This window comes from Lactuca virosa, chromosome 2 (assembly GCF_052849685.1).
Source record: "Lactuca virosa cultivar CGN04683 chromosome 2, Lactuca_virosa_CGN04683_v6, whole genome shotgun sequence".
In the NCBI taxonomy this organism is placed as follows: Eukaryota; Viridiplantae; Streptophyta; class Magnoliopsida; order Asterales; family Asteraceae; genus Lactuca; species Lactuca virosa.
The window spans coordinates 58739025-58763310 of NC_136427.1; the positions used below are offsets into that span (position 1 = coordinate 58739025).

The following is a 24286-nucleotide window of genomic DNA, read 5'->3' on the forward strand; positions in this document are numbered from 1 at the left end:
CCAAGCACATTGACATCAAAATTCATTTCATCAGAGATTGTTTTGAGCGTTCGCTCATTCGGCTGGAACAGGTTCCCACTGCTAACAATGTGGCGGATCTGTTCACAAAGCCGTTTAACAAAGCTCGATTCGATGTGCTTGTGAGCTTTTTGAAAATGATACGTTTTGATGACTAATTTTTGCTTTAGGTTAGTTTAAATTTGCGCATTTTGATTTCATTCTCTCCCATGCACAAATAGGGGGAGAAATAAACAAAAAACCAAACATAAATTAAAAAAAAATCAAAATCCAAAAACATTAGAAAATCAAGAAATCAAAAAATATGTTGCTAATAGTTTTTCTTTGTAGGCCGATGTGTTGGGAAGTGATATAATCATGTGATAAAATGCAATCTGAATATGTGTAAGGTACCAAAGTTAAAGTGTCTAAGCTCTGTGTTCGATGCGCTGGTAGGCACGAAAGTTTTTAAAATGGACTTGACTAGGATCATATGAACTTAAGGAATTTAGAGACCTGACAAATCTTGACCTAGATAGTTCCATTTAGCCTGACAATACGACGCTTGGGTAGGTTGAGCAGAGAGATATACATGGGAATTTGCGGATACATTAAATAATCTGTATCTAGAAATGTGGATTAACTTTTCCTCAATGTACGGATATTGTCCTTAATTCCGGTATTGACGGGGCAACTGGGGAATTCCGATAATTTAGGTCTGTAGAAAATTATTTTCTTTCTTTCTTACTGTCAGTCATATGTTACTTCCTTTGTGTGATCGAAAGATCCGACCTGGACTGCAACATATGCAACTCTGTCTCTCTGCATCTTCTTCCATGGTATTCTTCCTACCTGTTAGCCATATGTTGTCTCCTTTGCGTGATTAACAATCCGACTTGGTACACAGCATATGCAACCTTCTATTTCTCAATCCCTCTAAACTTTAGTTAGTCATATTTTTCACTCTCTATGTGATTGCAAGAGATCCGACCTGAGTGTACAACATATGCATTCTAAATATGACTTCTTCCTTAATAATTGTCTGCTCATCTGAAGTAAGGAGTATTCTGGAAGTCCTTGATTATTGGGGTATATCAGGAAGCGGGAAACACGGTCTAGTATAACTAAAATTGAACATTTATAGGTTGTCTGTAGATCTCGCTGCTTAATTTAGATGGACAACAATATCCTTGGTTGTCGTCAACTAAATGGTCCTTGGGAAGTTTATCTAGGAACATAGGATCAAATTGTCTTGTCACTTATAGCATGTCCAAAATTTGTCACAATTTTTCATGCTTAAGTGGACCACAATACCGGCGATCGACCAGACATGGACATGAAGGTAGAAATACCGATAAGCGGATTAAGGCTGTCTAACAACTTTGATCCCAATATCACAAAAATATTATTAGCATTAGTTAAGGTGAAATTAGTGTTAATTCATTTTAATCTCAATTTTAGTTTGATCTTTTCTTTAAATTTGTTTTATTTTATTTTTTTTAAATATTATCTGCATTAGAAATTAGTTTCGTTTAATTTCAATTTTATCTTATTTTATTTTATTTTTATTTATTTTTTTATTTTTATTTTAAGTCCTTTAAATGCATTATTTTCAAAAGTCTATTGGGTTATTGGGCTTGAGTTCATTATTTGTTGGGTTACAGCCCATTTTCATGTATAAGGGGGAGTATATAAGGAGGGGTGGCCGGACTCACTCTTATTTCTCATTTTTTAGTACGGCCGCACACCCGATTGAATTCTCTCTCTCTCTCTCTCTCTCTCTCTCTCTCTCTCTCTCTTATAACTTCAAAAAACCTCGATTTCTCTTGAAATTAACTGCTCATCTGTGTAAGTTTCATCTAATTGATCCTCGTAATGGTGTTCTTGAGCTAAATCGACTGTGAATCCATGGTTTATTGAAGGAAAAACAATTTTCGGCAATGTTGGAGCGTGTACGGCCGCACAGCCGTGTACGGCCGCACACCCCGTGTACGGCCGCACACCCCGTGTACGGCCTCACACCCCGTGTACGGCCGCACACCCGTGTACGCCCTCACACTCTGTGTACGGCTGGACTTCTGTGTACGGCTACACACCCCAATTTTCTCTTAAAAATTTGAAATTTAACCAGTGAGCAACTTGATTTAACTGATTATTGGGAAAAACACTTGATGTTTATTGATGAATTTTTTTTTTGTGTTTTTCTCAGCTCAATATGGCAGGACTTGAATTCACTAAAGTTCACAACTTGGCCGTTTACCTTGCTGATCCTCCAGAGGCTCACTCTGAGTTTCAATTCATAGTAGATGGCTTAAGAAGATGTTGCCTGTTCTCTGCTCTCACCACCAGTCCGGTCATTTATCAACAATTGATTAAGGAATTCTGAAGCAACGCAGTTGTGATGAAGGATAATGAGGGTACAAAATATCTGGAGGCTTCTATGCGTGGAAAGAAAATCTTGGTTACCGAGCAAATTATTCGAGAAACTTTGCAGATCGGTGATAAGCCTGAATTCCTAAAGGAGATTGATCTAGACCGGACTCAAGAGATTTTAGATCAAATGGGTTATGAAGGAACTTTCCCCCCCACTCTCAAGAAGCTATTGCCTCCGTGCTGGAAATATTTAGCTCATGTATTTGTGAGCTGTATCTCTGGTCGGAAATCAGGGGCTAATGAAATATCTCTGGTTAACACCGGTACAATTGTTGCTTTAGCTTCTGGATTTGAGTTCAATTTCTCAAAGTTTATTCTGCATGAGATGATTTTGAACATTGAAGGAAACAAGAGGGATAAGTTCTTCATGTACCCAAGATTCCTCCAACTGATCTTCAATGTCAAGCACGCTGAAATCGAAAGAGAATGAGAGACCCTGGATCTTAAGTCTGTTGGCTCAAGTGCTTTCGGATTAATGAAGCAAAATCGACCAGGAAAGTTTAACTTTGAAGGGAAATATCCACTAATCAAGTTTGGAATCTTTTCTGAAGAGAATGACCAATCTGAATCCAATGATCTCTCTAGCCCCACGGAAACCGATGATGTCGTCATCTCGGTTTCAGAACATGAAAACGAAGAAGGTCGTATTTTCCCTGTCGCAATCGTGGCAGAAGAGCATGACCAACTACGAAATGTGGAGGTTCAGAGCAATTTTGATGAAGAGGGTGATGCTAAAGAGAATGATGGCGATGATGATTTTCTCAAAGACATGGATTTTTCTGGCTTTGACGATGAGGAAATGCCACTTAATTTTGATCTTGATCATGACAACCTAGGTCCAAGTTCAGAGTTCCTTGACAGGTTCTTTATCAATGTCAATGAAGTCGCTCAAACAGCCACAAAGACTAGGGTTGCTGATAATGTTCTTGAAACAATGTCTCCTACATCAAGATCGATGGTAGAAACTTCAAGCTATAAGGATGCAGTTTCAGAGATTCCTCCCTCTGATACAGCTATTCCTTCATCTGTGCCAACTTCTAGTGATCCGACACATACACAGACGTCTCTGCCTCCTGTGAAAAGAAGACGTCTAGATCTGAGGCAGGGTATGTTCATTCAAGATCAAGCACCCCTAGCTTCATCCACAATCACCACCACAACAGTTACTACACCACCTGTACCAACCCTTCAAGGCCCAATCTCTTTAAATGAAACTGGAGGTTCTTCAGCTGTCCCATAATACTCCCCCACAAGGCCTTCGCTAGATGAAGCCTCCATCAGGCTAGCAAGGCACTTGGCTCAACTTAGTCCAGAACATTCCTCTCGTGGAAAAGGAATATCTATCGAGGAAGGTCGTTCAGGGGATGATCATTCTGTTGTGTCCTCTCTCAAAGAACAAATTGGCATTCTAAAACAACAAAATATTGAGAAGGACATCTTACTTGGAAAGCATGATGTCAGGATCGCTGAGCTTGAAGAGGACAATGCATTGAAGTCAAAACAGATTTCTGATCTGCAAAACAATCTTGGATCCATGACTGCTTTCTATTTCAGCCAGAAGAACAAGTTATTTGAAGCTTTTGGTGATAAGTTTCAATCTTTGTTTCAACAGCCTCATGGTATTGAAGATCCTTCCAGTGCTCAAGTCCAGTCTCCTCCTCATGACAACCCGATTGTTCAGCCTTCTCCCAGAACCATTAGGGTGGTTGATCGATTTGAGAAAGAACCATCTCAAGCTCCTCACATCGTTACTTTGAAACTTGCCAAAGTTGCGTCATCCTCTAATAAGCAACAATATATATTCAAGAGGAACTCAAATCAAAATGTTCGTGGAGGCCGATCCCAAATCACTGTTACAGATCTTGAACCGAGATGTTTTGGTGGCAAATATGGGGACATATATGGAATTGTGTCATGGGGATATCATGATGAATTAAAATTATGGCTTGTGAAGCGGAAAAGTGCCAATGTGGAGTATTACAAGAGCATACATGATTTCAACTCTTTTACGAGAGTTGACTTGTCTGAACTTGCTGATGCTCCCTTTCTCAGTCCAGGAAATGTTCCTCAAGCGACTAAATTCAAGCATTTCCTGGAAGATCAAGTAAAAAGGGGATTTCCAAGTATGAAAACTGTTCAATCTTTTCTCAAGAGCCACCCTGACGTTCTTAATCCATTGACTGGCAAACCTATCCAAACAGTGATGTGGCCAGCCACTAATCAAGTGAAGCAGATTCCTATCTTGCAAAAATTCCATGATGGTTCTCTAAAAAACATGCTCTACTGGGTATTTGATGAAGCCACGGCTTCTGTTGTCATCAAATTCCCAGATGGTTGTTTTCGTTTGTTTGACAAGAAGGATCTTCTTTAATTTGGAAAGTGGGATATTCATCAATTGGCTCTTCATCAAATTCGGGTTGCCGAAGAGATCTTTGAACCTGCCGCTAAGGAGTACACTGGAATGGTTGCGGAGATCATTAAGGAGCAGATGTGGTGTGGGGCCATGGAGGGATCTGATGTACTAATCATTGAGAAAGAGTGAGTTTATGCTAGCCACAAACCAAGGGGCAGATTGATAGGTCCTAATATTGTGGTTTGGGCTAGGCATCCATCTGTATAAGTATTGATAGGGTCTTGGGGTTTAGTTTGGTGGTTGTAACCTTTGTGTGGCTGTGTACGGCCGTACACCCTGTGTACGGCCGTACACGCGTGTGCAGCTGTACACTCGTGTACTGCTGGGTGTGCTATAAATAGTAGGTGTCTGTGTCTGTCCTAGGGTGACGCATGTGTGTGTTTTCCAAGGTGTATTTGACGTTTATATGATATAAATGTGTGCATGCTTGGGTTAATTCTTTTTCTACTCCTTCTACACTCTGACGTTTATATGTATGAACATGTTTGTATACCTTTGCTACCCAAAGGTATTGAAATGAAAGAAGTAACTTTTATATCTATATACATATACATAATATATAACTAGGATTCAAACGACCTTCGGACAAATAATCGATACCCTAAGTCCACAACCAAACAAGGAACAGGAAGCAAGGCGAGCTATCAGTCCTAAGTCCTTTCAATCCTACTTATATAACTATATCTATATCGATACATATTTGACAAAGTATAAGTTTAAAAGAGTTTGAATAGAAAGTATTTAACATGTAAAAGAGTTTGCAAAACAGTTTGAAGTAGTTTGATTGATAACATAGTTTGAAAAGTAAGAAATCCACTTGTTTGGAAGTTATTAATCACATGTGATTGATATAATAACTATAATAGTTCAACTTGTATCCCCCCCCCCCCATAAAAGCATTTAACATCATTTAAAAGGTTGATTAAGGGGTATGAACTCACCTGAAGTGAGTGGTTTGGATGAACGGATGGTATAGGATGCTAAGTGTCAAGTGAAGACTTGAACACACACACGGATCCTATTTAACATATAATGACACATATATGAATACAATTAGTGTTTATTCAACTAATCAGGTAAAGAATAACACCTTAAGGACTAAGAAATCCTTAAATGGTAGTGTTACAATCACTTAGGATTGCATAAGAGGGTTGTAAAGCCACTTAAGGGAGTTTTCGGTCCAAGTGGTATGTTTCTTGGAGTTTTCGTTTCTTGTGGTTTTCGGTCCATATGGTTTTCGGTCCAAATGGTTTTGACCGAAAACCCGTGGTCTTTGATGCATAAGGTGATTTCCAAGGGCTTTCAACAATCAATGAAGTGTTCTAGATTCATGACTAAGCTTTAGGAAAGGTTTAAAGTCATATTGCACCCTTCATAAGGGTTTTCGGTCTAAGGACATGTACTAGACCGAAAACACCTTTTGTTCTTGGATATATGATGATTTCAAGGCCCTAAATCAAGAATTTCAACTAGATAACAAGTATAGGGAAGCAATACTTACGATTTATAGGCTAGTAGAGTTGATTTTTGGACCAAAACACTAGTATGTGTTCTTGGTGTTCTTGGTGTTCTTGAAGATCAAACCCAAAAGATGAAGTTAATGGAAGAAGTCGAAGGGTGTTACTAGTTAGGAAGATCTAATAACAAATCAAGGGGAAAGAAACACTCACATTTTCGAGAATTTGCAAGAAGATCTTATGATACTTGAGAGAGAATGGAAGTTTTCTTGACTTGGAATTTAGAATAATTAATAAAATGAGGAATACTCATGCTTATGGGATGATTTTTCGGTCCACATGAGTTTTGACCGAAAACTCATATGTGGTGGCCGAAAACTCCACATGAAGGGTTTATAGCTTGATTTTTATACTTATAACTCAAGCAAACACTTCCTAACACTCGATCCTTGAATGTACAATGCTTAGAACACCCAAATAGACTCCAAACAATGCCAAAAGATAGCAAAATGGGTCTAACGTTGATTGAATTGATTACTATATAAGATTTAAAAATTTCGAGTTGTCACATCATCCCCCCGTTAGAGAGAATTTCGTCCCGAAATTAGAGTTTAAGCAAATAAGTAGTTACTAATAACTAAGTAAAAAGATGAGGATATTTCAGTTTCATTTGATCCTCGAGCTCCCAAGTGAATTCAGGTCCCCGCTTGGCATTCCAGCGAACCTTCACTATTGGGATACGGCTTTGTTTCGTTTGCTTGACCTCTCGGTCCATGATCTCTACTGGTTCTTCCACGAAGTTGAGGCTCTCGTTGATTTCGATCTCGTCGAGTAGGATCACAAGAGTCTCGTCGGACAGACACTTTTTCAAGTTCGATACGTGGAAAGTAGGATGTACATTATTTAGTTCATTAGGTAGATTGAGTTTGTAAGCTACAGGGCCGATTTTGGCAAGAATCTCGAAAGGCCCTATATATCTTGGATTTAGCTTTCCACGCTTTCCGAAGCGTATCAAGCCCTTCCAGGGTGAGACTTTCAATAGAACACGGTCTCCCACCTGGAATTCCAACGGTTTCCTTCTTTTGTCAGCGTAGCTTTTCTGTCGGTCTCTAGAGGCTTTTAATCGCTCACAAATCTGAACGTTCTTCTCTGTCGTTTCCCGAATGATTTCCGGACCTGTGAGAGCGCTTTCAGGAACTCGTCCTTTAGCTAACTGTGTGTCACCCACTTCAGCCCAGCATAGAGGGGATCTGCACTTTCGGCTATAGAGGGCTTCAATTGGAGCCGCCTTTATGCTTGTGTGATAACTATTATTGTATGAGAATTCGACAAGGGGTAAATGAGTATCCCATACCTTTCCAAAGTCAATCACGCAGGCTCGCAACATATCTTCCAATGTTTGAATAGTCCTCTCACTTTGTCCGTCGGTTTGTGGATGATAGGTTGTACTCATGTCCAGCCTAGTTCCTAGGGAACTTTGTAGCGACTGCCAGAACCTCGAAGTGAATCTACTATATCTGTCCGAGATAATGGATATGGGAACACCGTGCAGTCGTACAATCTCCCGTATGTAGGTTCTTGTAAGCTTCTCCATCTTGTCTGTTTCTTTGATAGGCAGGAAGTGTGCGGACTTGGTCAATCTGTCGACGATGACCCATATGGTATCAAGTCAACCCGTTGTCTTGGGAAGCTTGGTTATGAAGTCCATAGTGATCCGCTCCCACTTCCATTCTGGTATCTCCGGCTGTTGTAGAAGACCTGAGGGTTTCTGGTATTCGACCTTGACCTTGGCGCAAGTAAGGCATTTACTTACGAAGGTAGCAATCTCTGCTTTCATGTTAGGCCACCAGTATAGCTTTTTAAGATCCAGATACATCTTATCTGAACCTGGGTGGATGGAATCACAAGTGTTATGCGCCTCGGTCATGACCAAGTCTCTGAAACCACCGTGTTTCGGTGTCCAGATCTGATCCATGAAATATAAGGCTCCGCCACCTTTGACTTCCAAGTTCTTATCCATCCCTCTCAGAGATTCACTCGCCACATTTTCAGGTTTCAAAGCGTCGAGCTGAGCCTCCTTAATTTGCATGGACAAGTGTGAATGGATAGTCATAGTCAATGATTTGACTCTACGACCAGAGTATTCTTTCCGACTTAGGGCGTCAACTACTACGTTGGCTTTACCCGGATGATAACGAATTTCGCATTTGTAATCACTGAGTAGCTCAATCCACCGTCGTTGTCTCATGTTGAGCTCCTTCTGGTCGAATATATGTTGTAGGCTTTTGTGGTCTGTAAAAATAGTGCTTTTTGTACCATACAGGTAGTGTCTCCAGATCTTCAGAGCAAACACAACTGCTCCTAGCTCAAGATCTTGAGTGGTGTAGTTGACCTCGTGTGTCTTCAGCTGTCTCAAGGCATAGGCGATGACCTTACCTCGTTGCATCAAAACACAGCCGATACCTTGATTTGACGCATCGCAATAGACAACGAAGTCTTCTATCCCTTCGGGGAGGGATAGTATTGGTGCGGTGCACAAGGCTCGCTTGAGCGTTTGGAACGCTCTGTCCTGCTTCTCTTCCCAGTTAAAGGCCACGCCCTTCTGGGTCAGTGTTGTAAGAGGTTTCGCAATTCGGGAGAAGTTCTGAATAAACCTGCGATAGTAGCCAGCGAGGCCTAGAAATTGACGAATTTCGGTAGGCGTCTTCGGTGCTGACCAGCTCTCAATGGCTTTGATTTTTGAAGGGTCCACGTGTATTCCCTCTTTGCTAACCACGTGCCCTAAGAATTCGAGTCTTCAGATCCAAAATTCGCATTTCGAGAACTTCGCATAGAGCTTCTCCGAACGCAACGTTTCTAAGACTAATCGCAGATGTTGACTATGCTCCTCCTTACTACGATAGTAGATAAGTATGTCATCGATGAAGACGATGACGAACTGTGTGACAACCCGAAATTTCTATTATGTACAACCATTCACTTCAATAGAAGTCAGAACAGTTTCTACTAACTTTTGAGCTGTGTAGAGTCAGTTTGAGAGTTCTAAAGCCTAGTACTTCAAAGAGATAATAAGAGAGAGGATGCCCTAGGGTTTATTGTGCAACAATAATGTCCCAAAACTCCAAGAGTTTGGATTTTATGGCCTAAACATGGTGTTTACGGCCGTAAACCCCAAGGGTATAAATATGGCACTTAGCCATTTTTAGCACTTTTTCACCATTTCAAAGCTAGAACTCAAATCCTCTCAAGTAGCATCCGATTTTCCTTCTTGATCTTCAACTTTGTAAGTGTTTCTTACCCTAATAAGTTGATATCTACCTTAATCTAGTGATCTTACATGATTCCATCCGTGAAATCATTCCAAATGTGTAGATCTTCAAGTTTCACCAAGAACACACACTAGTGTTCTTGGACTTTTAGCACCTTTTCAAGCTTCTACATAGTAAGTACTCTTACCCTAGTGTGTTATAAGACTTGTTACACTTCTTAATCATCTAGAAAACAACAAGAAACACAAGATCAAAGGTGTTTACGGTCCAAGATCACCTTGGACCGTAAACCCTAATGAAGGGGCCAAAGTGTGCCCTAGTCCCTTACCAAGCCTTGGAAACTAGTCTAGATACCATCCTTGATGTGCTTAGGACTTAAAACATTAAAAAGACCATAAACCATTTGGGTTTACGGCTGTAAACCCAAGAAGAAGTGGTCCAAGGACCGTAAACTCCACAAAGGAGTGAAATGGTGCCCTAATCACTTCCTAAGGCTTAGACTTGAAGTAGGAATGCTTCTTATGACTTGTAAAGCTTCAAAACTCAAAATGGTAGAAGTACCATGAGTTTACGGCCATAAACGCATGGGTTTACGACCGTAAACTCCAAGGGTGATGGTCACAAAACCGTAAACTCCAAAGGAGTTTACCCTTGAACCCTAAACTCAAATGCAAGGTCCTACCACCCTTAGACGCAATCCCTAGGACTTATAGCACTTAAATCAAGTGTTTTACATGTTTTAGGATGTCTTAAACATGGTTAATTAGTTGTTTTATGACTAATTGGATACATATATGTGTTATTATATGTTAACTAGGATCCTTGTGTGTGTTCAAGTCTTCACTTGACACTTAGCATCCTATACATTCCGTTCATCCAAACCACTCACTACAGGTGAGTTCATACCCCTTAATTAACCTTTTAAATGTTTTAAATGCTTTTATGGGGGGGGAATACAAGTTGAACTATTATAGTTATTATATCAATCACATGTGATTAATAACTACCAAACAAGTGGATTTCTTATTTTTCAAACTGTATTATCAAATTGTTTTACTTCAAACTGTTTTACAAACTCTTTTACATACCAAATGCTGTTATCAAACTCTTTTACATGTCAAATACTTTTACTTAAACTCTTTTAAACTTATATTCTATTAAATGTGTATCTATATAGATATAGTTATATAAGTAGGATTGAAAGGACTTAGGACTGATAGCTCACCTTACTTCCTGTTCCTTGTTTGGTTGTGGACTTAGGGTATCAAGGTTATTTGTCCGAAGGTCGTTTGAATCCTAGTTATATATTATGTATATGTATATAGATATAAAAGGTTACTTCTTTCATTCAGTTCAATACCTTTGGGTAGCAAAGGTATACACACATGTTCATATACACAAACAACATTACTAGTAAACTATAATAGGTATAGTTTAGGGAGATACTAATACTACTACTAGAACAATGAAACATACAAAGAGTCAGTTCATACATGAGTCAATACTATACAGAGAGAACATAACATACAGATAGAGAATACTATAATGAGAAACAAACAATACATTACAGAGAGAACATACAATACATTACAGAGAGAACATACAATACATTACAGAGAGAACATACATACATGCTAGACAGGGAGAGAACACACAATACAGCTAGCACATACATATAATAGAACATTACTACATTTATGTGAGCCACGTAACGGGGCATGGCATTACCTGTCATGACCGTTTTGTATCCAGAATCTCCTTAAGTGGGGAGCGATTGAGTTTGTGTATAGATCTATACTAGATTGACTATCCTACACCTTGCTGCTCGCTACAGTGGGACTTGCAAGTCTACGGGTGCCAAATGTCATTTCTTACGACGTCTTACATCGTCGTTTTTCTATGAGTCGGTAGCAGGGTACAGGCCGATCACATGGTACTTTAAATAACAATTGGTTTAAGGTAGTTAGTACAGCAGTAGTTACTTAATACAACACTACAGTACTATTTCATTTTCCCATTACATTCACTTTGTGATCATTCACACCATGAACAGTAATGTAAAAACTATATTTTTGGTTAATGATAGTCAGATTTGGGAAAATACATACTCTTACAAGAGACACACACACAGATACTAGATGCCTTGGTAGAAGGCTACTTTTAGTAGGAAACATAGGGTTTTCTAGGAGAGTTCAAACAATTACAAACTTTTACAAAACTTATACATTACAGACTTACAAACACTTTCATACAAATTCAGACACTAAAATACTTATGATCTCACTAGCTTTAAAGCTGATAAACTCTTTCAAAATAACTTGTATTCTCAGGTCACCAGTAGACAGGTACCGGTGCCAGGTTTTGAGAAGATGGAGCTCGTTCAAGACTCATCTTTTATTTTGATTCATATTTTTGGTGTCTATATAACTTGACAGAACACACTTGTATTAAATTATATTATAAATGCAATGGATTATGTTGTTGCTTGTTTACTACTTTGCATTGTTGTGATACTGTACATGATGTCCTCCACCCCAGAACGTTTCCGCCGTTCCGGTTTTGGGGTGTGACAGATTGGTATCAGAGCATTGTTTATAGTGAATCGAGTGTATCAACCCATAAAAGATATACGAACTATAAACACATCGGGATTAAAATACTCTGATAAAGAGTTTATACTTTTAAATAATAAAATATTTAACCAAGTATACATACCTGCATTCATACTAAAATCAGTGTCACTAGGACAGAACAAAAGTATTACGATTGTTGGGCAGCACAAGTAGACTTAGAGACATATAGTCAAAGCTGGGAAGATATACCCTGATCAAATATATTATCCGAGGATTGACTAGCATGTGCCTAAGTGTGGTTGTGAGGTTGCAACAAGTCTAAAAACTTACCAACACTACTACAATGAGAATAGTAGAACATAACATAAACTTAAAATAATATAGGAGTATTTTGTGTTACTATAATTACTTATCTGAGAACTAAAGGTCTTTATTAGTATGTCAATAGTTTTTGAGTGGATACACTAAGGTTATATGTATCTAGGATATCATAGACTTAGAATCTGTGATCTTTGCTTTATTTCCTGTTCCTTGTTTGGTTGTGGACTTAGAGTTAGGGTCACTTATTCGAAGGTCTATCCTGTCCTGGTTACATATGACTGGTATGCATTACGCAAATATTGAAGTAACTGATAAAGATCATCTTATAATTATCTAATTAGTTCGTCTATTTAGTTATTTCTTATATCCCTTTTCTCGCGTAGATAAAATGGCTGGATTCCATCTTCCCGGAGACCCGTACTACCCCAACCATGGTTGGGTGAAGAGCCAGAAGATGATCACCCAATCCCTTTGGATGATCACGAAGCTGAAGGTTTTTCTAATAGTTCTGACTCAGAGCCAGAAGTCAACAACCTACCTCCAGCTGCTCAAGACCCAAACCCAAACCCTCGTCCAGCATTTCAAGGACCCACACCTCTGTGGGCCACAAACTTGAATAGATGGGGTCAGGAACAGGGTCAACCCACTCCCTACAATGGAGACAGAAGTTTCTACAACCTCACCGAGGGAGGTTCAGCTGACAGGGTCCTACCCATCATGGTTCGTAGGATTTCTCGGAACACCGAGCAAGGTCGAGCAACTATCGACCGAGTGGTGGAGATTGACGTCAACTCTGGCGTTAACACAGTCCGCATTCGCCAGCTAGAGTCTGCTCATGAAAGGACTCAGGTCCGCAATGCAGTTCTGCAAAGGGAACTTGCTGAAACCCAAGCTGAAGTCAGGGAACTTCGAGCTCAGCAAGCAAGATCTGATAGGCGTGTGAGGGACATAGAACGCCTTCTGTCGGATTCAAGAAATCACGCTAGTAGTTCTCGTCGCCGATAGAGTCTCATCAACTTCTCTTTTGGATATAACATAGTTTGTGTAAAAACTCTAGTCTAATTTCCTATCTTAGTAGATCTTAGACCTGTTAGGTCTTTATTAGGTCATAGTCCTGTCAAAAATTTTCCCATCTTGGTTGATGTAAGACCTACTTCTAGGTCATTTTTCCCGAACTCATTACATCTGTAATTCCAGTATTATTGACAGATATCTAATCTCATGGAAATTATATCCAAATGCTTTCATTTACAATCACTCGTGCTATTCATTTGTGCTATTGGACTATGGAGAGTTAGTCCATGAGTCATTCTCATCAAATTCCTATTAAATTCTTATCAATATCTTCATCTTTCTAAACTTATAGTTGAAAGATGCCTCCACGCCGATCAACAAGACGCGATCCCCCGATAACTGCAACACCACCTGCTCCTCAATTCGACACGGCAGCCCTGAATGCTGCTGTAGCTGCGGCTGTGGCTACAGCCATGGCTCAATATCATTCATCTGGTTCCACTGGAGGAGGAACCCATGTTCACTCTACTCATGGTGAAATCCCTGTGCGCTTGAGAGAGTGATCCTATAAGGACTTCACTAACTGCAAACCATTGTCCTTTAAAGGGACTGGCGGAGTCATTGCCCTCTCGCAATGGTTCGAGAAGACCGAATCGGTTTTCGAAATCTGCTCCTGTCCAGAAGGGAGCAAGGTCAAGTTTGTTGCTTGCACCTTTGAGGCAAAAGACCTAACATGGTGGAATAGCCATGTCAAGTCACTATCCCTTATAGTGGCAAATGCTATGGGCTGGGAAGCTCTGAGAGGGCTAATGGTTGAAGAGTACTGCCCGAGGGGCGAAATCCAAAAACTAGAGGAAGAACTGTGGAGCCTAACCATGAAGGGCTCCAACATAGTCTCCTACACCGCCAGGTTCTGCGAGCTGGTGGCCCTTTATCCCAACATGGTTCATACAGAGGGAAAGAAGATAGAGAGATACATATGGGGGCTAGTGCCTCCATTCCAGGGAAATGTTTTGGCTTCAAACCCCACTACATTCGATAGTGCCAAGCGATTGGCACAGCGGCTTATAGACCATGGGGTTCGTACCCCGGCCGCAACAACAACCCTGGCCATCTCAGAACCTTCCAAAACCGCTGATTCCAAGCGGAAGTTCTGGGATGACAAAAAGAAGACGAAGGCTGCCAAAAAGCAGCAGGTCGTGGAAGTTCATGTTGCGATCACCTGCCGCTGCTACTCCGGTAAAGCAGTACGCTGGAAGTTTGCCTAAGTGCAACAAATGCAACTTCCACCACATCAGTGCCTACCGGGAAATGCAGTGTTTGAACTGCAACAGGAAGGGGCACACTGCCCGTTTTTGTAAAGCTCCGGCGAGGCCAATCAACCAAGTCCCCGGCGCAGGAGTGGGCCAAGCTTGCTATGGTTGTGGCGAAGTGGGCCACTACAAGAGGGACTGCCCTAAGCAGGGAAAGCCGGTGGAGTGGGAAGGGTTCTGGCCATAGGCCACGAGGAAGCGGTTGCCGACCCCACAGTGGTCACTGGTACGTTTCTCCTCGATAACTCTTATGCATGCATACTGTTTGATAGTGGAGCGGAGAGGAGTTTCGTGAACCAAAAATTTGCTCATTTACTTAAGCAAAAATCACGAGCACTTAAAGAACCGTTCACTGAAGAAATGGCTAATAGGAAGACAGAGTGCACTAGCAGTATATTCATAGGGTGTACCCTAACTTTAGATAGCCATTCATTTTCGATCGACCTCATGCCGGTCTCAATTAAAAGTTTCGACGTCATTATCGGCATGGATTGATTGAGTCTTCATCGTGCCGACATCATGTGTTAAGAAAAGGCAGTACGCCTTAATCTGCCGTCTGGCGAAACTCTAGTAGTTTATGGCGACAAACCCGGCACGAACCTTCGTATCATCTCAAGCATTCAAGCCCAGAAATTCTTGCGAAAGGAATGTCATGCATTCCTTGCTCATGTGGTCGATGTGAGCCAAGAAATGAAAGACATTCAGAACACTCCAGTAGTACGCGACTTTCCCGACATCTTTCCAGAAGAACTCCCAGGATTACCTCCGCAACGTCAAGTTGATTTTAGAATCGACTTAGTTCCAGGGGCTACCCCCGTAGCCAAATCGCCCTATCGTCTAGCACCTGCAGAGATGCAAGAACTGTCCTGTCAACTTAACGAACTGCTCAGCAAGGGCTTTATAAGACCAAGCTTCTCACCATGGGGAGCTCCAGTCTTGTTCGTCAAGAAGAAAGATGGATCGTTTCGTATGTGCATCGACTACAGGGAGCTCAACAAACTGACCGTCAAAAATCGTTATCCTTTGCCTCACATTGACGATTTATTTGACCAACTTCAAGGGGCGAACTTCTTTTCAAAAATCGACTTGAGATCCGGATATCACCAACTACGAGTGCTAGGGGAGGATGTTCCTAAGACAGCCTTCCGAACTCGTTATGGGCACTACGAATTCATAGTGATGCCGTTCGGATTAACAAACGCGCCCGCAGTATTCATAGATTTAATGAATAGGGTGTGTCGTCCTTACTTGGATCAGTTCGTCACACCCCAAAACCAAAACGGCGGAAACGTTCGGGGTGGAGGACGTCATGTACAGTATCACAACAATGCAAGTAGTAAACAAGCAAGAACATCATCCATTGCATTAATAATATAATTTAATACAACAATGCAAAGTAGTAAACAAGCAACAACAACATCGAATGAGTCCTTGATTCAGACAGACGGCGCTCTATGTCTCGCATGCGCCTTTCATACATTGACTGCCTAGCCCGAAGTTCCCTAACTTCAACTTGGGATGCAGCTAGCTGTTGCTGCAGAGTCCCATTGGTTATCCTAGCCCTTTCCATAGCTACCTCGAGTTGGCGAATGTGGACCGTGTTAACGCCAGAGTTGGCGTCAATCTCCATGACTCGGTCAATAGATGCTCGACCTTGCTCGGTGTTCCGAGCAATCCTACGGACCATGATGGGCAGGACTTGATCAGCTGAACCTCCCTCATTTAGGTTGTAAAAGCTTCTATCCCCATTGTAGGGAATGGGTTGACCCTGTTCCTGACTCCATCTGTTCAAGTTTGTGGCCCACAGAGGTGTGAGTCCTTGAAATGTTGGACGAGGGTTTGGGTTTGGAGCTACTGGGGGTAGGTTGTTGACTACCGACTCTGAGTCAGAACCATCAGAAAAGCCTTCAGCTTGGTGATCATCCAAAGGGATTGGGTGATCATCTTCTGGTTCTTCTCCCAGCCATCCTGCATTGCCGTTGTTGGGATAGTACGGGTCTCCGGGGATATGGAATCCAGCCATGATATCTACGCGAGAAAAGGGGTATAAGAAATAAGCACATAAGTAATTTATAGTAACACAAAATACTCCTATAGTATTTTAAGTTTATGTTTTGTTCTAATGTTTTCGTTGTAGTATTGTTGGTAAGTTTTTAGACTTGTTGCAACCTCACAACCACTCTTAGGCACATGCTAGTCACTTCTCGGATAATATAGTTGATCAGGCTATATCTTCCCAGACTTGACTATATGTCTCTAAGTCTAATTGTGTTGTCCAACAATCGTAATACTTTTGTTCTGTCCTAGTGAAACTGATTTTAGTATGAATGCAGGTAGGTATACTTGGTTAAATATTTTATTATTTAAAAGAATAAACTCTTGGTCAGAGTATTTTAATCCCGTTGTGTTTATAGTTTGTATATCTTTTATGGGTTGATATACTCGATTCACTATAAACAATGCTCTTATACCAATTTGTCACACCCCAAAACCGGAACGGCGGAAACGTTCGGGGGTGGAGGACGTCATGTATAGTATCACAACAATGAATAGTAGTAAACAAGCACCAACATCATCCATTGCATTAATAATATAATTTAATACAAGTGTGTTCTGTGAAGTGTATAAGACACTAAAATGTAAATCAAAATAAAAGATGAGTCTTGAACGAGCTCCATCTTCTTAAAATCTGGCACTGGTACCTGTCTACTGGTGACCTGAGAATACAAGTTATTTTGAAAGAGTTTATCAGCTTTAAAGCTGGTGAGATCATAAGTATTTTAGTGTCATTGTTTGTATGAAAGTGTTTGTAAGTACTTGATGTATAAGTTTGTAAATGTTTGTAAATGTTTGTAAATGTTTGTATCTCCTAGAAAACCCTATGTTTTCTACTAAAAGTAGCCTTCTACCAAGGCATCAAATGTTTGAATGAAAATGTTTGTATGTGTATCTCTTGTAAGAGTATGTATGTTCCCAATTCTGACTATCATTAACCAAAAATATAGTTTTTACATTACTGATCATTGTGAGAAGATCACAAAGTGAATGCAATGGGGAAATAAAATAGTACTATAGTGTTGTATTAAGTAACTACTGTTGTACTAACTACCTTAAACCAATTGTTATTTAAAGTACCATGTGATATGCATGTACCATACTACCGAATAAAAACACGACGATGAAATACGTCGGAAGAAATGACATTTGGCACCCGTAGACTTGCGAGTCCCACTGTAGCGAGCAGCAAGGTGTAGGATAGTCAATCCAGTATAGATCTATACACAAATTCAACGCTCTCCTTCTAGGAGACTCTGGATACAAAACGAGCCATGACAAGTGATGCCATGCCCCATTACGTGGCTCACATAACTGTTGTAATGTTCTTGTATATGTATTGTATGTACTAGCTGTATTGTATGTTCTCTCTCTGTCTAGTATGTATGTATGTTCTCTCTGTTTCTCATAATAGTATGTTCTTCTGTATAATGTACAGTATGTACTAGCTGTATTGTATGTTCTCTCTCTCTGTCTAGTATGTATGTATGTTCTCTCTGTTTCTCATAATAGTATGTTCTCTTGTATAATGTATAGTATGTACTAGCTGTATTGTATGTTCTCTCTCTCTGTCTAGTATGAATGTATGTTCTCTCTGTTTCTCATAATAGTATGTTCTCTTGTATAATGTATAGTATGTGTTGACTCATGTATGAACTGACTCATTGTATGTTTCATTGTTCTAGTAATAGTATTAGTAACTTCCTAAACTATACCTATTATAGTTTACTAGTAATGTTGTTTGTATGTATGAACATGTTTGTATACCTTTGCTACCCAAAGGTATTGAAATGAAAGAAGTAACTTTTATATCTATATACATATACATAATATATATATAACTAGGATTCAAACGACCTTCGGACAAATAACCGATACCCTAAGTCCACAACCAAACAAGGAACAGTAAGCAAGGCGAGCTATCAGTCCTAAGTCCTTTCAATCCTACGTATATAACTATATCTATATAGATACACATTTGACAAAGTATAAGTTTAAAAGAGTTTGAATAGAAAGTATTTAACATGTAAAAGAGTTTGCAAAACAGTTTGAAGTAGTTTGATTGATAACATAGTTTGAAAAGTAAGAAATCCACTTGTTTGGTAGTTATTAATCACATGTGATTGATATAATAACTATAATAGTTCAACTTGTATCCCCCCCTCCCCCCCCCCCCATAAAAGCATTTAACATCATTTAAAAGGTTGATTAAGGGGTATGAACTCACCTGAAGTGAGTGGTTTGGATGAACGGATGGTATAGGATGCTAAGTGTCAAGTGAAGACTTGAACACACACACGGATCCTATTTAACATATAATGACACATATATGAATACAATTAGTGTTTATTCAACTAATCAGGTAAAGAATAACACCTTAAGGACTAAGAAATCCTTAAATGGTAGTGTTACAATCACTTAGGATTGCATAAGAGGGTTGTAAAGCCACTTAAGGGAGTTTTCGGTCCAAGTGGTATGTTTCTTGGAGTTTTCGGTTCTTATGGTTTTCGGTCCATATGGTTTTCGGTCCAAATGGTTTTGACCGAAAACCCATGGTCTTTGATGCATAAGGTGATTTCCAAGGGCTTTCAACAATCAATGAAGTGTTCTAGATTCATGACTAAGCTTTAGGAAAGGTTTAAAGTCATATTGCACCCTTCATAAGGGTTTTCGGTCTAAGGAGATGTACTAGACCGAAAACACCTTTTGTTCTTGGATAAATGATGATTTCAAGGCCCTAAATCAAGAATTTCAACTAGATAACAGGTATAGGGAAGCAATACTTACGATTTATAGGCTAGTAGAGTTGATTTTTGGACCAAAACACTAGTATGTGTTCTTGGTGTTCTTGGTGTTCTTGAAGATCAAACCCAAAAGATGAAGTTAATGGATGAAATCGAAGGGTGTTACTAGTTAGGAAGATCTAATAACAAATCAAGAGGAAAGAAACACTCACATTTTCGAGAATTTGCAAGAAGATCTTATGATACTTGAGAGAGAATGGAAGTTTTCTTGACTTGGAATTTAGAATAATTAATAAAATGAGGAATACTCATGCTTATGGGATGAGTTTTCGGTCCACATGAGTTTTGACCGAAAACTCATATGTGGTGGCCGAAAACTCCACAGAAGGGTTTATAGCTTGATTTTTATACTTATAACTCAAGCAAACACTTCCTAACACTCGATCCTTGAATGTACAATGCTTAGAACACCCAAATGGACTCCAAACAATGCCAAAAGATAGCAAAATGGGTCTAACGTTGATTGAATTGATTACTATATAAGATTTAAAATTTTCGAGTTGTCACACAAACCCCGCAAAGCGGGGCTCTTCCCTAGTTTATTTACTAATTTAGAAGGTGTTTAAGATTGTTTTTAAAACAATTTTTGACTTTTAACTTTCCCAAAAAGTTAAAAAATAACCAAAAGATATTTAAAATATTTTAAAATAACTTTTTGTATAGAAGGAAAAGTTGGTTTTTGAAAAGTTACAAATTCTATCTTTTTGTAACTTTTGAACTTTTAACTTGAAAAGTTGTCTTTTACCCTAAAAATAAAAAAAAACAAATACATTTAAAATCTTTTTTTTTTGGAAAATATCACTTGTCAAAAAGTCTTTTTACAAAAAATACTTTTAATTTTAAAAATTAATTCCAAACACCCCCTTACACCGCATATAAAAGAGACGTTATATTTGGATCACGTTGTTTGAAAATATCAAATATTATTGTCAAGAAGAAAAAAATAATAATAAATAAACAGTCGAAGACCATAACACATATTATTAACAAGATGCATCGGAATCACATCTTTTAATCATACCATATCCCCAACTCCAAAACTGATTCCATCCACCCATTCATTTTATTTCCAGTCTCATTTCTGAATCTTTACACTGGAATCATGATTTCCAACTCTTTGAGCTTCCATCTCCATCATCGTCCCTACCACCATGATCATCGACATACCCTCTCAAAACAAAACCTCAATTCCCTTCCCTTTTCCCTTCCCCTTCCCCTTTCCAATGTATTCAATTCAATTCCAACCATCAAATCACCACTTTCCCTCCACAGAAAACCCCTCCTCTTCCGACCCATGTCATCCACTCTACCCGATTCCATTCCGGACTTCCAACCCGACCCAACTCTCATAAACGACGATCTCGCCCCAACGCCGGCGTCCCAACGAACTTATTCCGGTTGGGAAATGGCCAGTTTGTGGGTGGGTCTAGTGGTGGGTGTGCCGACGTATTACCTCGCCGGCAGCCTTGTGGATCTCGGAATGTCTTGGTGGCAAGGAATATTGACGGTGGTTACAGCGAATATAATCACAGTTGTCGCTTTGGGATTAACCGGTCATCCAGGGACTAAGTACGGGATTCCGTTTCCGGTGCTTGCTAGATCGGCGTTCGGAATCCATGGTGCACATATTCCGACTCTACTTAGAGGTTTAGTAGCTTGTGGGTGGTATGGAATCGAGACATGGATCGGAGGTGAAGCAATCTTCTTACTCCTGCCCAAATCCATTAAGAATTCATCGCTTTCCAATTCCATTCCATGGCTCGGAACTTCCCCAATCGAGTTCGCTTGTTTTTTGGTCTTCTGGGTTGCGCAATTAGTGGTTGTAATCAAAGGAATGGATGGAATCAGGGAGCTTGAAAAATATTCTGCCCCAATTTTGATTATTCTCACTTCGGCTTTACTCATTTGGGCTTATGTCAACGCCGGCGGATTTGGTCAAGTTCTCTCGATGTCTTCCCGCCTCTCGTCGTCGGAGTTCTGGGCGCTTTTTTTCCCCTCGCTGACTGCAAACGTAAGCTTTTGGGCGACATTAGCACTTAACATCCCGGATTTCACTCGTTACGCCAAGAGCCAAAAGGATCAAATCATCGGTCAAGCTGGACTTCCGATTCTCATGGGTGCATTCACGTTCGTCGGTTTAGCAGTGACGGCATCAACGCAAGTCATCTTCGGTCGTGTAATCTCGAACCCGATTGAATTATTGGGAGAAATCGGTGGGATTTCAACGATGATTCTCTCCATCATCGGAATCACGCTAGCCACAATCACAACCAACATTGCAGCCAACGTCGTAGCTCCGGCGAACGCCCTCGTGAACCTAAGTCCATCGTTATTCACTTTCCGGCGAGGTGCGCTGTTAACGGCGTTGCTTGGAATTGCGTTCCAACCATGGCGACTTCTTCAATCGAGTGAAAGCTTTGTGTACACTTGGCTTGTGGGTTATTCTGCGTTAATGGGGCCGATTACAGGGATCATGTTGGCCGATTATTATCTCATCAAGAGGCGGAATCTTCAAATTAACGACTTGTATACGTTGAATCCTGTTGGGAATTACTTTTACTATAATGGGTACAATTTGGGAGCAATTGCAGCTCTCGTAATCGGGATTCTACCGGTGATTCCTGGGTTCTTGCAGAAGATCGGAGTCTTGAATTCAATTCCGGAGTTGTTAGTGATGATTTACAACAATGCCTGGTTTTTTGGGTTTTTTTCAGCTGGGGTTGTTTACTGGGCTTTTTCAGGTTTGAAAGCAACAAAACAGATGTCAGATCCCTTTTTGTCCAGTACAAATTAAATTTTTTTATAATTTATTTATTCCTACTTTTATGTATATTTTTTTAAAATTAATATAGAAACCAATAATCTTCTTGAAACACAAAATACATAGAAATAGAAGAGAGTGATGTTACAATGACTTGTACATTATGTATTAAAAGTAGTATTATGTGTTAGTTTCGGTCATAATGTTTTGAAAACTTGTATATCTTTCGAATGTGTGTCTAGTGTTTGTTTAGGTTGTAAGGTAAACATACCGGACTGATGGGGTCATGGGCGGAGACAATAAGGGGACTGTCATGGGCGGAGACAATAAGGGGACTGCCGGGTGCTCTCCGCCCTCCAATCTCTTCTAGAACTTCAACTATAGTGTGTATATATATATATATATATATATATATATATATATATATATATATATATATATATATATATATATATATATATATATATATATAAAGAGAAAATTCGAGAAATGACCAAAAATGGGAGGTGGTTTGAAGAAAATAGCCAAGAAAAAACAGATTTTGGAAAATGACAAAAGGATCCGCAGAGCGTCTGCGGATCCATTGAAGGCTCTGCGGAACCTCTACAGCTCTGCGAAATCTTTGTTTTTTGATTTTTTTAATTTTTTTTTCGTTTTTCGTTTTTTTGCGTTCATTTTCGTTTATTAATATTAATTTTTTTTAAATACAATATACCTTAGGTGATTATTATGTAAAAAATTTGACAAAAAAAAGTTAAAAATAATGAAATGTTTTATGTAATACGTTTGCTACTGATGTATGTTTTCCATTTATTTTTACTGTTTTGTATTTTATGTTCTATGGAATAAAGTAGAAGTTAACTCAACTTGTTTTGTAAATAACCTAATACAAACCAAATACATATAAATAACGTAATACAAACTGGTGCATATAAATAACCTAATTAAAATTATACAGATATTTCATGTTTTTATAGGTTACAAAACATATTTTAGAAAACATAAACATACAACCTTCATAATAAACATACTAAGAAATAAACTTCATTCACTCAAATCGAACCACGGAAACTTTCATTTCTTTTCGTATTTCGTCCATTGGTTTTCTGTTGCTTGTGTCCCTAGGTTTACTGTCGCTTGCGTCCATTGGTTATCTGGCTGTTGCTGCCATTGGTACTCGGTGCAACCCTGCCATTGGTTCTGTGGCTCTTCCTGCGGTCGGTATTCTGTCCCTTGCGTCCATTGATTATGTGGCTCATACTGTCATTGATGTTCGGTCTGTTGTGTCCATTGGTTGTTTGGCTGTTGCTTCCATTGATGTTCCGTCTGTTCTGTCCATTGGTTGTCTGGCTGCTGCTGCCATTGTTGTTCAGTCTTCAGCCCACTTCGTAAGTATTGTTGTACTTTTTTCTGTTAAAACAAACATATATTATTATATATGACATTTATCATATAATTTAAAAATAAACATAATCATACCTGCAGCCATCCGCCGTTTGTAAAACCATTTCTGCATACGTGCGCGAAAGAACTCAAGAAGTGGTAATATAGGCAACTTCCTTGCTTTATTTGATACAACATTCATGGACTCCGCACTATTTGAGGTCATATGTGACAACCCGAAATTTCTATTCTGTACAACATTTCCATTCAATAGAAGTCAGAACAGTTTCCGCTAAATTTCAAGCTTTTTGGAATAAGTTTGAGAATTTTAGGATTAGCACTTCGGGAGATATCAGGAGAGAGGATGCTCTAGGGTTTATTGTGCAACAATAATACCCCAAAGCTCCAAAAGTTTGGAGTTTACGGCCTAAACAAGGGTGTTTACGGCCGTAAACCCTATTTTGGGGGTATATATATGACACTTAGTCATTAT

The 24286-nt window shown here is 39.5% G+C and overlaps 1 protein-coding gene across 1 annotated transcript; it reads left to right on the top strand.

Moving 5' to 3' along the window:
• Window positions 1-20622: 20622 nt before the first annotated feature.
• On the top strand, window positions 20623-22613 carry NCS1 (permease, cytosine/purines, uracil, thiamine, allantoin family protein). The gene has a single exon (XM_079078028.1). The coding sequence runs from the start codon at window positions 20752-20754 to the stop codon at window positions 22441-22443; it is 1692 nt and encodes a 563-aa protein (XP_078934154.1). The 5' UTR covers window positions 20623-20751; the 3' UTR covers window positions 22444-22613.
• Window positions 22614-24286: the final 1673 nt, after the last annotated feature.